This window comes from Silurus meridionalis, chromosome 8, assembly GCF_014805685.1.
Source record: "Silurus meridionalis isolate SWU-2019-XX chromosome 8, ASM1480568v1, whole genome shotgun sequence".
In the NCBI taxonomy this organism is placed as follows: domain Eukaryota; kingdom Metazoa; phylum Chordata; class Actinopteri; order Siluriformes; family Siluridae; genus Silurus; species Silurus meridionalis.
This window is the reverse complement of record NC_060891.1, coordinates 19349823-19366201: the sequence shown is the minus strand read 5'-3', so window position 1 is coordinate 19366201 and position 16379 is coordinate 19349823. Positions and strand designations below refer to the sequence as shown.

General features: G+C 37.4%; 1 protein-coding gene across 1 annotated transcript in view; it reads right to left on the bottom strand.

Moving 5' to 3' along the window:
• Window positions 1-16379, bottom strand: part of ttll5 (tubulin tyrosine ligase-like family, member 5) — an 83150-nt gene that overhangs the window by 42221 nt on the left and 24550 nt on the right. Inside the window, exons 14-26 of the mRNA XM_046854924.1 lie at window positions 16207-16268; window positions 13666-13751; window positions 12932-12973; window positions 8944-9030; window positions 8667-8758; window positions 8322-8384; window positions 7615-7648; window positions 7280-7430; window positions 6959-7184; window positions 4232-4349; window positions 2659-2805; window positions 2477-2571; window positions 2206-2348 (exon numbers count right to left, since the gene is read on the bottom strand). Of these exons, the coding sequence (XP_046710880.1) occupies window positions 2206-2348; window positions 2477-2571; window positions 2659-2805; window positions 4232-4349; window positions 6959-7184; window positions 7280-7430; window positions 7615-7648; window positions 8322-8384; window positions 8667-8758; window positions 8944-9030; window positions 12932-12973; window positions 13666-13751; window positions 16207-16268 (1346 nt within the window). The remainder of the gene's footprint in view (window positions 1-2205; window positions 2349-2476; window positions 2572-2658; window positions 2806-4231; window positions 4350-6958; window positions 7185-7279; window positions 7431-7614; window positions 7649-8321; window positions 8385-8666; window positions 8759-8943; window positions 9031-12931; window positions 12974-13665; window positions 13752-16206; window positions 16269-16379) is intronic.

Here is a 16379-nt window from a genome sequence, read left to right as displayed (position 1 = left end):
CGAAAAAACGCACCTCATCTGTGTTCTGAGCTGCACGACATCGGGAGAAAAAACGTACGACGATTTTAAAAACGCACAACGATGCCAAAAGATAAACTCTCGAGAGAAATAGTTATGAAAGGAAGGAGGAAGACAGTGAACAATGACTTGCTTGTCCGGCTACTGTTTAGATACAAGCCGTTGTAACGCGTTGAATCAGGGTCAAGGGAGAGCTCGCTAACTCCTGTTGCAATAGAAATCATATACAGTTGTGTTCAAAATTATTCAACCCCCACTGAAATTGATTGTTTTGGTCGGTTTGACATTGATTCTGATCATTCAGTCATCCTGCTTACAATTAAATCAAAGAGGCACGTGTAGGTCAGACAAATATAACATAACATTTATAATGAAATAACCACAAATGTCTTTTCTGAGCTCACATCATTATCAGTTTTATTCAACCCCCAAGTGACATTCAATCTTAGTACTTAGTACAACATCCTTTTACAGTTATAACAGCTTTTAAACGTGAAGCATAGCTTGACACAAGTGTCTTGCAGCGATCTACGGGTATCTTCGCCCATTCATCATGGGCAAAAGCCTCCAGTTCAGTCACATTCTTAGGCTTGCGCACTGCAACTGCTTTCTTTAAGTCCCACCAGAGGTTCTCAATCGGATTTAAGTCTGGTGACTGCGATGGCCACTTCAAAATGTTCCAGCCTTTAATCTGCAACCATGCTCTAGTGGACTTGGAGGTATGCTTGGGATCATTGTCCTGTTGAAAGGTCCAACGTCTTCCAAGCCTCAGGTTTGTGACGGACTGCATCACATTGTCATCCAATATCTCCTGGTACTGAAGAGAATTCATGGTACCTTGCACACGCTGAAGCTTCCCAGTACCTGCAGAAGCAAAACAGCCCCAAAGCATGATTGACCCTCCGCCATGCTTCACAGTAGGCAAGGTGTTCTTTTCTTCATAGGCCTTGTTCTTCCTCCTCCAAACATAGCGTTGATCCATGGGCCCAAACAGTTCTAATTTTGTTTCATCAGTCCACAGAACACTATCCCAAAACTTCTGTGGTTTGTCCACATGACTTTTGGCATACTGCAGTCGACTCTTCTTATTCTTTGGGGACAGCAAGGGGGTGCGCCTGGGAGTTCTGGCATGGAGGCCTTCATTACGCAGTATTGTCTGAGCAGAAACTTCAGTACCCACATCTGACAAATCTTTTCTCAGTTCCTCAGCAGTCACACGGGACTTTTCTCCACTCTACGCTTCAGGTAGCGCACAGCAGTCGAAGTCAGCATATTCTTTCTGCCACGACCAGGTAGCGTTTCAACAGTGCCCTTTGCATTGAATTTGCGAATGATGCTTCCTATGGTGTCTCTTGGTATGTTTAACATCTTTGCAATCTTCTTATAGCCATTGCCCTTCCTGTGAAGAGTAATCACCTGTTCTCTTGTCTTCCTGGACCATTCTCTTGACCTCACCATGTTTGTAACCACACCAGTAAATGTCTAGAAGGAGCTGAGTATCACAGTCATTTTAAAGCTGCCTAATTGGTGCTTATTAGGCTTTATTGCTGCTCCCTGATATCCACAGGTGTTTTCAATACCTGATTGAAAACACTTCATTGAACCTCTGTTCTTCAGAGTGGTAGTCTTTAAGGGGTTGAATAATTATGTCAATGAAGAATTCACAAAAGAAACATTTACTACTGTATTACAAAACTAATTGATGTCATTTTAGTTGCATATGGTTCTTTAAGAAGTCCTTGTAGGATTTCATTCTGAATACAATTACAAATGTACACTAAATTCCCTAAAACCATTTACAGCATTGGGGGTTGAATAATTTTGAACACAACTGTAAGCACAGACAGGTTTCCAAAACTCGTGCTTTTTAATTTTTCTTGGCAACAGCGTTACGGGTTAGTCAAAGAAACTTAGAAATGAGCATCAGAAAATAATAAGGACATATTCCTCGGTCTTGCACACATGCAGTAATAGCGGGAAAATGCGGCGGCAGGCTATTCCCAAAATGCCGCTCTGCTCTTAAAGGAGCCACAACATATTTCACCCGTTACATCGTGTAACAAACACTGTCTTTCGTTAAAGCCTGTGTAAAGTTCATTAGTTTCAATGTAGACACCTGCAGCTTGTAGACAGGTGCGGCTTTTTTATGTTTAAAAAAAAAAATCAAATGAAATTAGAAATGCTCACTTCTCTTGCTGTGACGTTTTGCCGGCTCTTCCGAGCTGTTACCGCATTTTGTTTTGCAGTCTCTTTTGGAACTCCCCAAAAACACACTGGAGGACTTGTTTTTGTGCGTGTAGAAAGTCAGGACATCTTCTAGATCACTTTCACTTTGAGCAGGTGAGATAAAACAAATCCAGAAATAAACCAATCTCAATCCTACTTATGTAACTAAAGTGTCACATGACCACACATGACCAATATATCATACAGAAAGAGAGAAACTGAGGACACCAACCTTGCTTCTAAAATAAACTCCTGAAACACATTGGAATTGACGCATCGATCTTCATCTTCAGTCTTCTCCAAACATTTGACCATTTGTTCTGTTTCCTGGGTTACAGATATGACTTCAGTCAAGCCATAATTCCACCACACACACAAAAAAAAACCTCTTCAATCACATGTGCAACATCAAACCTGGTTATAACAGTGGATGAACTCCCCAAGCTGATGAGCCAGTATGTGTCGGCGGTCAGGCTGAGGAAGCTCAGGGCTGGGTAAAACCACCTGGATGTCCTGCTGCAGGTTACTGGCAGCTCGCATCAGAAAACGCATTATCAGCTCCTGAAGGACACAGGATGAGCAAATATTTGACATTTTAGCACTTTTAAATGGCTCATATTGTAGTTTTATTGTATTAATTAGAAATGAAAGAGCAATATTAAGGTACACTAAAATACCAGAGGGTTGGTCATAAAAACCTGAAACTTGAAAAATGGGCACGCATGAGAATTGAGTGAGTTTGACAAGGGCTAAATTGTGATGGCTAGACGACTGGGTCAGAGTAACTCCAAAACTGCAGCTCTTGTGGGATGTTCCCGTTCTGCAGTGGTCAGTGTCTATCGAAAGTGGTCCAAGGAAGGAACAGTGGTGAACCGGCGACAGGGTCATGGGTGGCCGAGGCTGCATTTTGTGGTCCGATCCAACAGATGAGCTCCAGTAGCTTAAATTGCTGAAGAAGATAATGGTGTTCATGCTCGAAAGTTCAGGACTGTTTTGGCAGCAAAAGGGGGACTAACACAATATTCGTTAGGTGGTCATAATGTTATGCCTGATCAGTGGGCATAAAGTTATGTATGGTCTGTGTATATTGACATTAGTTAGGGCCTTCTTTTGCTTTCCGAACAGCCTCAGTTCTTTGTGGCATGGTTTTAACATGATAATTTGTGCAGATTTTCCACGTTCACTTTAATGCTGAGAATCTCTTAGGAGGATTCAGATCTGGTGACTAAGGGGGCCACTGAGGAACACTGAACTCTTTGTTCATTTTCATGAAACCTGTTTGAGACAACGTTTTATTTTCTTTCATGTGGTGCATTATCCTGCTGGAATTAGAGGACGAGTAAATTGTCACCATGATGGAACGCACATTATCAGCAACACGACTGAATAGTCTGTGGCATTCACACATTGATAGATTGGTAATAATGGGCCTGAATTGTGCCAAGAAAACCTTTCCCACACTATTGCACCACTGTTACCAGCCTGGACTGTTGATACAAAGCAGGTTGGGTCCATCTGTGTTTCTTAGCAGAAAATGCGAGATTCGTCAAACCAGGCCATTTTTCCAGTTGACGTTTAAAATGAACAGAATTAAAACATTTTTAAATGGTGGATGTGAACCCTAACCCTGAACACTGAAGCTTTTCGGTCCACATCTGTGTGACTGTATGTATTGCAATGTTGCCACATGACAGGCTGATTAGATAACTTTATGAATGAGTAGGTGTATCAGTGTTCATAATCTAGTGCTCTACAGTTTATCTTGGGGAAAATGTCATATATATATATATATATATATATATATATATATATATATATATATATATATATATATATATATATATATATATATCAGTTCTTAATTTTGATTGGTCAGAAAATGTATATATATATATTTTATATATCATTTTCTGACCAATCAAAATTAAGAACTGGGATATGGCACAAATAGATTAAAAATAAAAAAAACGTATAATTAAAAAAATACCATCTGGTCATTGTCCTTTTGTGCCCAGACATCGTTACTGTTGGCTCTGTTCTCTACAAGCAGCCTCATCTGAACCCGGTGGAGGTAGGAGGAGAAAGCCATGCGTGCCTGAACTTTACTGCATAAGAGAACGTGATGGTGGAGAAGAAGACAGAACGAACAAATGGGCAAAATGGTTAAGATCACAAAACACAAACGTGTGGTTAGGGTCAAATAGGAATATGTACATAGACAAGGTGGAAGGATAGAGGTTTAGCAACAAAAAAAATGTTAATTATAATTATTTTTTTTTAATCTGGGTGGTGGAACAAAATGTTACACACCAAGTATGTATTTTTTGCTGTTATTTGTTGGTCTGGCACAGTGAGCTGTGTCGGTGCAACAACATATTTGTAAAGGCAATATTTTAAGATAAAGAATTTCTTAAGCTGTTATTGCTTCTGATAAATTGTTTTGATGTCCTGAAAGAACCTGAGGTGAGCGATGGGACTACAATGTTTAGAAAAAATATTTTGGAAAAAGCTGTCAAACACAAACAATGATATACTGTAGTCTAATTGCCCAGGTCTCTCTTCAGTCCTGGCAAACACTGAGGAATTTCTACAAACTCAGACTTGCCATTATAATTCCCTGCTCAAATTACAAATTGTGATGGGCTTTATAAGCCAAGCGGAGAGTGGTGTCTTTGTTACACTTTTGACAGAAGTATGTAATATTCATTAATGTCACTGTATAAAAAGAGCAGCTTTAAATATTTTTGTAGGGCTCTTGCTTAACGTGAGAAAGAAGTGAACGTGTTTTAAGCTTTTCCAAGTTCCTGCTAAATGTTAAACAAAGGAAAGACAGTCTGACTCCACCAATCAGACAGCCAATTGGAGCCATAAAGGTCAAGGTTGACCGGCTTGATTTACTGGCTGAGGATGGATCCACTTCCTGTGTGTAGAAGGTAGACAATGAGGAGTCATGCAAAAGAAGACACACTGCATGAACAAGACACCACAGTGCAGACATGGAAAAAAAAAAACCCAGGCCAAAAGATTTCCTTTTAACCACTGGGTTGTGTTTCACTGTAGACTTGTCATTTTTGCTGTTAGTAATTGATGCCATCAATAAAAGGTCCTCACAAGGACTTTAAGCCATGCTAATGTAGTAGTGTGTGAATGTTTAGAATTTATATTGTGCTACTTTTACTGGTCAACAGAAAGAGATTAGACTTGTTTGTGCAGCCAAGCAAGCATTCTAGTAATATGAGAAATTTGAGAAAACAACAAAATATGCTCCACAATAATCCAAAAAATATATATATAAAAAGGAAAGGGTCTAGTCTCACTGGAGCACACTGGAACCTTGAAGTTCAACCGCACAGTGTTTTAGTGATATAGTGATTATCGCAATATAATATGAATTACTTCTGTCAAGTACATTAGAGAAGGTCCACACTAGAGTAAACAAACCTTCTGTCATCTTTGTGACCAGAGTTTCACAACAAGAATCATTCGGTAATGAGTTTATTGGCATGGAATACCTTGGAAGCTCTGCACAATACGTTTACGCTTCGTAGCAAACATATACAACATTTAGTTAAAATTCGCTAATTGGATTTGTTCAAGAGGCGTTCCCATAGTGCTGAAATTTAGTATAACAGCACCAGTAAATTTCTCTGTTCGTACGGTATCACTGTGCCTGTTTGTGTTTGCTACATTTATTTCCAAATCTAGCAATAGTTCTTCACGTTGACCATGTGGTATCATAAAGTTATGAGACTAGTTTTCTAACACTCCAACAGAGGGCAGCACACATTACACGCACAGTCACAGGGAGCGCTGGCCTTCATAAGTCAGTGTGCCATGGTCCTGTGTACCTCGGGAGCTGTGAAACTGGTGCTAATCTGACTACGTGCATTACCACGTCTGCTATTCTGACCACATGTGCACCCTGTCACAGAGCTCTCCTCACACTCTTTGGAGTTTCTTGCCAAAAACAACATGGCCTCACTTCTACACCCACCCTCCCTAATCAGCAGATTTGGGTCCTGCGGGTTTCGCCCTCTTCCCGAAGACGAAGGTCAACAGATCTAAGGTCGTTTTTATCCAGAGCGAACAGCAGAAGGTGCTTGACACACTTTCAGGACTGATCGTAGACGTGGCAGGAACACTAAAAATGCTGTATTGCTGTGCAAGGGGACTATTTTGAAGGTGATAGTGTGTAAACATAGATAAATAAAGTTATTTCTTGTAAACAGAGCTAGTCTCATAAATTTTTGATGCCACCTTTATATAGAGTGTCAGTCGGCCTGTGTTTTGTGATTGCTCTAATCAACTGTGACTACTTTAAAAACACATTTTTTATTGATGGCAAAGAAAAATGTATATTTGCTTCTATTCTAACAGTTACTCACTGTTTTTAATTCCTTGTTTATATAACTGATGTATAAAATCTACAGCAGTTGTGCTATTGCACTCAATATCAGAATAGCTGTCGATTCCTATGGTCTAGTGTTGAGTATAACTTCACTCTTGTTTTTACTGAACCATACTACTTAATTAAGTATGATTGTTCATTGTTCATAAAAGTTAAATCAGCTTTAATGTTCTGTATGGTAGATCTTCACTCACTGAAAGCCTTCTTCTTTTCAAACATTTAGAGTAAGGCCATAGTAATACAGTATGCGGGAAAAATATATCACATACATTAACAACTATATGAGCACTCAATGTTCACACTGACCTGAGATCCCACCCCTGCTGGAGAATATGGAGCAGATCCACTTTGGGTTTGCTGACTCTAGCTGGAAAGTGTTCTTTAGTTCGGTGCCTCTCCAACAGGGTGGGCTGAGGGTCTGTGTGTGCCAGAAACATTGTGTGCTCCTGCTTTCCCTGTGGTCCTTGCTCCTCGCCTTCATCGGCTTCCTCATGTTCACTGCTGTGGACTAATGATGTTAATGGCCTTCGACCTGAAGACGGGCAGGGAAAATATATAAATGCTTCAGCGTAGGTAAAGTTATATAACAGAGAGCCATTTCCATGTCATGTTCATTTTGAATTTTACCAGTTTTCCGTCTCCGAAGGGTGGCGCCACTAGTCGTATGCCTTTTTCTGTGCCTTCGTGCCTCAAGAGACAGCAATTTGCTCTCATACTGGACTACGTGACAGATTTTATAGACTTTTTCCTCTGAAGGCACGTTACCCTCCAATCTATTCTATTCAAGGAAAAACTCAACATGGAGGATTCAATTGCACAATAAATCTATTGTGTATTTTATACAGACTATTAGACATTCACACCGCTTTAACAACAAAAAAAACATGAACACAAATTTTATCACACTAACTATTTGTGAGGGAGTAAGTGTGTTATAAGATTTTAGCAAGTAACTTTTTTTACTTGAATTGCATGGCCACAGAGGATTTTGCTGCCCTGAAAAATAAACATTTTATTTTAATATAATAAACATGATTGCCATGATGTATTATTTATTATTTTGTAATTAACATTTTTATGGCCAAATGTTTGTGGACACCTGACTATCTGACAATCAGATACCTCTTTGTGGACCTTCACCACAACTAGAAAGCACACTCGCACTTGTCCATTATAATGTCCTTTCACTGGAAAACACTAGTTTTGAAACATGTCAATGACAATGTGTGAAGAAAATCAAGCTCTGTGGAATGTCGACTGAACCCCAGACCTCCTCACCCAACATCAGTGCCCGATCTCACTACTGACATTGTTAATGAAAATCAAGCAAAACCCTACAACCGTGCTTCCACATCTTGTGGAAAGCCTGAAGAAAAAAGTGGCAAAATTGAGGTTAAATATGGAATAGAATGTTCAAAAAGCATATGAATGCAGTAGTCTGGTGTCTACAAACTTTTGGCTGTACAGAATACATTTTCTTCAGATTTTTCCCCCTCATTTATTTCAGATGCGAGAACCAATGTCAGACTGTCAAATAAAAACTATAATACCAGTGCACAGACAGTATATCGTTAAACGTTATGCCCCACCTATTCATCCGTAGAAAAAACATCAACAAAATTTCAAAACTTTCCTCAAAAATGTCCCCGACCACTGTGGAAAAGCTCACCTTTTATGGAAAAGTTTATTAGCCAACATGGAGTTCATGGATGTCTTGTATTCCAGGTAACCGCTAATACGTGAATAGACACAGACAGGCAGAATAAAAAGTTTTCGTTCCCCCCCCCAAAAAAACTGTAAAATTCAAAATGTAACATGACTAAAAACATTTAATAAGGTGTTAGAAGAAGATCGGCTCAATAAAACCTGTAGAACATTATTGAATAGGATGCTTGCATGTTTTGGACTGCTTAATTCACAAATTAATGGCGATCTCAATAGTATTTACTTGTGTTTAAAAAAAAAAAAAAATGTTCAATGCATCATCTTGCCAAGAGACTCTGGCTACTCTAACCTGTAAAGCTCCCAAGTTTGTGGTGTGGGGAAAATACGGATAAATCCACCTCTCCTCTCGTGCTCCTCCTGTGTCCTCCTCAGTACTTTTAACTGGCCAAAACAAGTACAGAACAAAACTTTTAAAATAAATAGCACAAGGGTACATGGCCTGATCTGTAATCTTCTAAAAAGCTTTAAAGTGTGTGCGGATATTGATCTAATCAACAAATGAAAAGGCAGTATCTCATTAAGTCAAATCAAATTGAGCCATTTATTTTAAGCCACTGCAGAATTACCTCCTCTGCAGTCAAGCCCAGTGTGTCCACATGCCTGCCTCCCTGTTTCTCTTTCAGATCCTCAGGATTATTGGCAGAATGAGGTCTCTGAAAGTGGATAAAGAATAAACGAGTACTTTACTCACTCCACAAACAAAAAAAGCCTTAATTAACATTTTTAGTTTCATAAATTAACAGCAAATGTAGAAAAAGGGTTAAAATCTCCCGCAGAACAGATATAATACACAGACAGGTCTTCCATGTTTCATATTACAATATATTCTCTTTATATTATATTTTACTTCTGGGTAATGGAGCCTGACATATAAAATGTACTTTACTTAAACAAAATTGTTTCTGTTTGAACATCATAACCACAGAAGTAATGTTTTAGGAGATTCATGGTAGGTTTTAGTTGTGAATATTTATGTACACAAAACAGAAAAACCTACATGCAATCGCTTTTTCGTTTGGTTAAATAAATGTTACGTTTCATCTCCTCTGGCATTCTTGCCTGGCATTTCTCTGTAGCCTCCCACGCTAATGGCATGAGTTGCCACGAAAGATTGACGGCTTTGCTGGGCTTTTGACGGAGTGCCAAAAGTCAACAGGAGTAGGAGTCTAACCTATTTGCCTCCGTTTGTCATCTTAAATAACAGGGATTATACTATTTTATAGAATAGTTTTGGGATTTGGCATGTCAGTTAAGCAGTAAAGCAGTACTAGCAGGTCATATCTGTAATGAGGAGGACTGCCATATTTTTAAAACATGTCCAATGAATGCCACTATAAACACTGAGTAGGTGTTGTTTTTTATGTCCACATTTTTATCTAGTCCAGGTATCACTGTCTAGATGAGCACATGGAAAACATTTATTTATAACAGCTTTATATATGTGAAGTTAAAATCTTCTCCTTACAAACTCAGTGATGGATATTAAGTGGCAGACCGCAAGTTTCTTTAAGCAATGTCACAGTTTTTTTATTTTTGTTATTAAACTTGAAAACACACAACGATGCCTGGTATATGAAAAAGAAACTAGAGTTAGCGCAGTGTCCCTGTGGCTACTCACTCCTTACCAGAAATACGATTTGTAGTGCGGCAAAATACAATTTTTAGTGCAAGTTTTTACGACAGTCTAATAATATGGATTCTTTAGAGTTTGCTTCAAGAATGTCTCTAAAAGGACACACACACACATACATTTATACACACACACACGTTTCAGATCATCAAACTCATTTAAATATTAGTAAAATATACCACAAGTGAACACAACTTGCCGTTTTTAAATCTAAGGTTTTTATTATTGAGGGAAAACAACATCCAAAACTGCATGGTGTTTGCCCCTAAACCTAATAACTGGTTGGACCACCCTTAGCAGCAACAACTGCAATCAAGCGTTTGTGATAACTTGCAATGAGTTTGTTTTTTGGAATTTTGGTCACTCTTCTATGCAGAATTGTTGTAAATCATCCACATTGGAGGGTTTCGAGCATAAAACGCCTTTTTAAGGTCATGCCACAGCATCTCAATAAGATTCAGGTCAGGACTTTGACAAGGCCACACCAAAGCCTTAATTTTGTTTTCTTCAGCCATTCAGAGGTGGACTTGCTGGTGTGTTTTGGATCATTGCTGCAGAACCCAAGTTCGCTTCAGCTTGAGGTCATGAACAGATGGCCGGACATTCTCCTTCAGGATTTTATGGTAAACAGCAGAATTCATGGTTCCATTTATCACAGCAAGTCTTCCAGGTCCTAAAGCAGTGAAACAGCCCCAGACCATCACACTACCACCACCATATTTTACTGTTGGTATGATGTTCTTTTTCTGAAATGCGGTGTTACTTTTATGCCAGACGTAATGGGACACACACCTTCCAAAAAGTTCAACTTTTATCTCATCAGTCCACAAAGTATTTTCCCAAAAGTCTTGGGATCATCAAGATGTTTTCTGCCAAAACTAAGACGAGCCTTTATGTTCTTTTTGCTCAGCAGCGGTTGGAACTCTGCCATGCAAACCATTTTTGCCCAGTCTCTTTCTTATGGTGGAGTCAAAACACTGACCTTAACTGAGGCAAGTGAGGCCTGCAGTTCTTTGGATGTTGCTGTGGGGTCTTTTGTGACCTCTTGGATGAGTTGTCGCTGTGCTCTTGTGGTAATTATTTTTCGGCTGGCCACTCCTGGGAAGGTTCTCCACTGTTCCAAGTTTTTTCCATTTGTGAATAATGGCTCTCACTGTGGTTTGCTGGAGTCCCAACGCTTTAGAAATGGCTTTATAACCTTTTGCAGACTGATAGATCTCAATTACTTTCTTTCTTATTTGTTTGTTTCTGAATTTTTTTGGATCTCGGCATGATGTCTATCTTTTAATGATCTTTTGGTCTACTTCACTTTGTCAGGCAGGTCCTATTTAAGAGATTTCTTGATTGTGAACAGGTGTAGCTGTAATCAGGCCTGGGTGTGGATGCATGTTGTTTTCACTTGTGTTATCTTTTTTATTTAAAATAGTTTGATGATCTGAAACATTAAAATGTGATAAACATGCAAAAAACTAAGAAATCAGGAAGGGGCAAACACTTTTTCACACCACTGTATACACATCTGTATTACCCAAATGGGGTCTAACAAACTTAAACTATTTAATAAATAATAATAATAAATTTTTTTTTCAATTTATCTCATTTTATTTAATCAATATAATTTTGGGCCAATTTAAGTGATTACTCAATTTATTCGATGTAATAAAAAAAGTGTATTGCACTAATTTTATTTATTCTATTCTATTTTATTTATATATACAGTGGAACCCAGTTATGTCGCCGGCCTAGGGTGAAGTGAAAAAGCATCAAGATAACCGATGATCGAGATAAACCAAAATGGCAGCAATATATTAACGTGCTTGAAATTTCTTTATGTACATGATGTGCATTAATAAATGAGAATGTGCATACACATGTTTTTGGAGGTTTTTTACACAATTTGTTTAATTGGTCATGCGGATCGAGATAACCTGTAATGCGGATAAGGAGGCGGAAGCCGTATACGCGATTACACAGACCGACATGACCCAACACATACGATCATGCACAAACAATAACGGACCGGCGAGTGTGTGGAGGTGAGGGGCTTAAATAGGAGATGGGATGAGTGAGTGAATGAGAGTCAGGTGTGTGTGATCAGCATGACTGCGAGGAGCGCACGGGAGAAGAAGCAGGGTGCTTCGGGGAATGCCGCCGCCGAAGGGGGTGTGGCAGGGGGATTCCTGACATAACTGACGTTAAGTGGCAAATTTGCCCCCCCTTGTGCTCGAAATATTAGGGTTCGTCGACATAAAAAAAAAATCGACATAACCGATTAAAAAATGCTAAGGCAAAGCGAGAATTTGGTGGTTCCACTTCAAAAACGTCGACTTAATAGGGTTGGCGAGTTAACCGAGGTGGAGATAAGTGGTTTCGACTGTAACATTATTTCATATATTATTTAACCAAGCAGGCATTTTATTTGATATATTTTTTTTAATGTAAACTGTTTCCTTCTAACTGTAAAGAAATTTAACCGAACCGTGACTTACCGAGGTACGTACAGCTACCATTTCACCCCCGATATGCGTGTGTGTGTGTATATATATATATATATATATATATATATATATATATATATATATATATATATATATATGCTTATTCGTCTGAGTAATACCTGAGTAAATTCTTTTTCCTCTTTATAAGAAAAAAATAAATAAATAAAAAATAAAAAGCACTATATATATATATATATATATATATATATATATATATATATATATATATATATATATATATATATTAGTGCCACAAAATAATATATAATAAAGAAATGCTTTCTATTTTTTTTTTTTCTTTCCACTAATTAAAACTAAACAACTAAATTACTAATGAAAGCCCATGATGATAAAGCATTTAAAGAAAAAAGAATAAGAAAAACAAACAAAAAAAATCTTTATTTTATAATAAGAAGGCAGACCTACCGTTTTGGATTTGGCAGATGCAGCCTGTGCGACGAAATGATGCTAAGGGGAAATAAAGATGGAGGAAAAAGCCACATTATACATTAATACACAACTGTGGTCATCAAAGGTTTAACGGCAGCTGCTACTCTCATTTGCCTACCACAATAGTTATAGACTACATCTTCCAAGACATGAATCAGAAGTGTAAAAAGAACAGTAGAAATCCAAATAATACACCATTATCACTGACTGATGCGACACTGAACTCTATAGCTTACGTTGCATTCGCAAATATTCTTTTCAATTATATAAATGAATAATATCCGCACTGTTTGCTTGATTATACAATATGAGCAGAAAAATGTCCGAATTGGACGAAACTAAATTGGTAACTGTGCATGTCATTTTATCACAAAAAGTAATTAATCACAGGATTAGAAAGAATAAATTGTTCAGCACAAATTACTACATTCTTTCACAGTGGATTCATTGAGCGTAATGACCAGAACTTTGCATAATTTTCACCACCTTTAAAATGAGAAAGGAAAAAGGAAGTAAAGGAAGCATGCAGTTAAATAAATATTAGCTGCTTAATGTACCATGTAGCATAGTGCGAATTCACGAGAAAAGCTCACTTCAGACTAAAGTCATTTTCCACATTTAACAGCAACATGTAGCTTTGCACAGTTTTTCCAACAATAATTGCAAGCAGTCATCTTTGTTTTGGCTAGTTTGCAAATCTCCACACCTACCTGACTTTTGTGGTTCTTCACAGCTGGTTCAGATCCAGCCTTATCTGACCGCATCTGTTTTAGTAGAGGGTCCTGGCATACAAACCCTAAAGGCCAAAAAAAATAAATTTGTTATCTTTATTAAATCATTTAAAATAAAAACTCTTAAGCTTTGGCATACTTGATCAAATATTGCTGCAGTGAAACTGGAAGTTAGAATTCAGCAATTGCTGATGCAGAAAATTAGCATGACAAAACCACTGGTCCTGTGTATCTCATGTAGTGTTGACCCTTAGGATTTGTTTTTAGAAAAAGATTGAGAGGGCACAGACCAGGCAATAACAGAATTATCTTCTTCAGCAGTTTGATCTACAAGTTTGATTTCACAAAGGACCAATGAAATAAAAAAAAAAAGTTCCAATTTTTGACACACGTTCACTGTTTTCCTTCACCTTCTTATTTAAATGCTAACTAGTAGATGCAGCTACATTATTTAAAAAAACAGCTGAGTGCAACAAAGACTAAAAATGTATACACATCCCATCTCCCCTAATGGGTCCTGAAGGCAATAATCTGGAACCATGAAACAGCCATTACTATGCATCACTCCTGTGGAATCAAGGAGCCTGGCCACAAAGACAAGCCTAGACCTTTTATTAGATTATAGATTATAGATAATGATCACACTCTTGATATCACCCAAATGAGGATGGGTTCCCCTTTTGAGTCTGGTTCCTCTCAAGGTTTCTACCTCATATCACCTAAGGGAGTTTTTCCTTGCCACAGTCACCACGGCTGCTCATCAGGATAAATACACCATTCACCTTAACTGTTAAATTCTGTAAAGCTGCTTTGAGACAATGTCTGTTGTGAAAAATGCTATACAAATAAACTTGACTTGACTTGATTACATAATCAAAATCTGTTAGAAACTATAAATGTACCCATTATGTTTACCACTGAGGCAAACTACAGTGGCCTGAATATAAAGATAAGACAGATAAGCATTTATAAGACCACAAGAATGCTTGCGTGCATCGTAAATGAAACCAACAGGCAACACAATTCTCAGCTAAAGGATTTTTGCCATATAGCAATATGGATTACGTGACTCGCAAAAACTGCGTAAACAATCGGAAAAAGAAACACACAAACATAGCCTGAAGGATTAGTCTGAAGCAGGGAAGCAGTAAAGAAGTACATGTAAAGATTTATTCCAGCCAGCTGGCACACCTTCATTAGTTTGTAGATAAGAGAATCGAGAAGAAAGGCCCCTATTTAACAAATTCATGTCAAATTCATTCAAGACGAATCAGATGTTTTAATATAAAATATCAATGAAATTAAATATTGTATCAAATTTGTATTCTAATCTATAAAAAATGGGTTTTTTTGCATATCAATATCATTAATCTGCTTTTAACTAGCTCAAAAATTATCTGGAGCTGATTAAAGCAAAATCCATATCAATTTAGAACTATATATATATATATATATATATATATATATATATATATATATATATATATATATACTTTCTCACAATAAAAAAATGAAAAAAAACAACAACTTTGAAATCACAATAGTGCTTGCAGGAATCTTATATTAAAATATAAGTCATGGGATTTTGAGCGAACATGAATCCTTGAATGTCAATTAAACGTAAAAGTGGATAATTTCATCAATTTTCATTAACAATAAAGCACTTTTATATCCAAAAGCACAATATAGCACATTTATATCCAAAAGCATTGAGAAGCACTCATCACAAAAACAAATGTTTTCTTTCATATCAACATTAAAACACACAGAACACAATGGCATGTTTGCACTATAAATAATTTGAATACACACAGATGAGATTGGAAAATATTCTACCTGATTTTGAATAGCAGCATAAGTAGTTGTCTACATTCTCTTCTATAATTAGTCATTAATATCAATAAAACAAAGGATTAGAGGACAAGACACACCTACATTTTGGATCATCATTTTTACCATACAAACTGTTAACCATTAAATTAAAATCATTTTAAGTTCTCGTTTAGTGCACAGCTTTCACACCGGTTGAGGATATCAATAATACGATGTATTCATTTTCAGCAAACAAGAGCATGTCCAACTCAGCTATGTATTTTTGGCATCATTTGGATTTTGTAGATCTTGTGTAACTGTAGCCTGTTGAAAGATTTCTATCTGTTTACATAAATCAGGGTGTTTTCTACACGCAAATTAGATAGGAAATTAGGATGTACCGTATGCACGTGACATGTAAACATGAGACAAATGGATAGAGGTCAATGTTCTCGCAACTGAAATGGAGTCATCAATCGAGCTCAAATTATCCGCTCATTTTAATGACGTACGATTCCACGCACTCAAATCTGCGCTTGTTTCTCCGCTACTCTGATGAATAAGGGCCATTGAGGCTGCTGAAACTTCTAATTTGCCTTAGCAAATGTGACGGCATTCTCCAACCATGGTGGTACATAAACATAATGGATGAATAGTAAAGTGATACAGAAGAGTGAGTATGAGGGGAGGGACAAAAAAGCAACTCACCTACAAGAGAAAACATGTCTGAGATCATGCTCGCCTTTATTTTCAGGTCAAGAGGAGTATCACTAGAAAAAAGAAATGTATAAAAAAATGCACAGGAATGGAAATGAATACATTTTGTCAAATATATTATTATTATTATTATAATACAGTATGTAAGGTACGTAAAAGGTTCA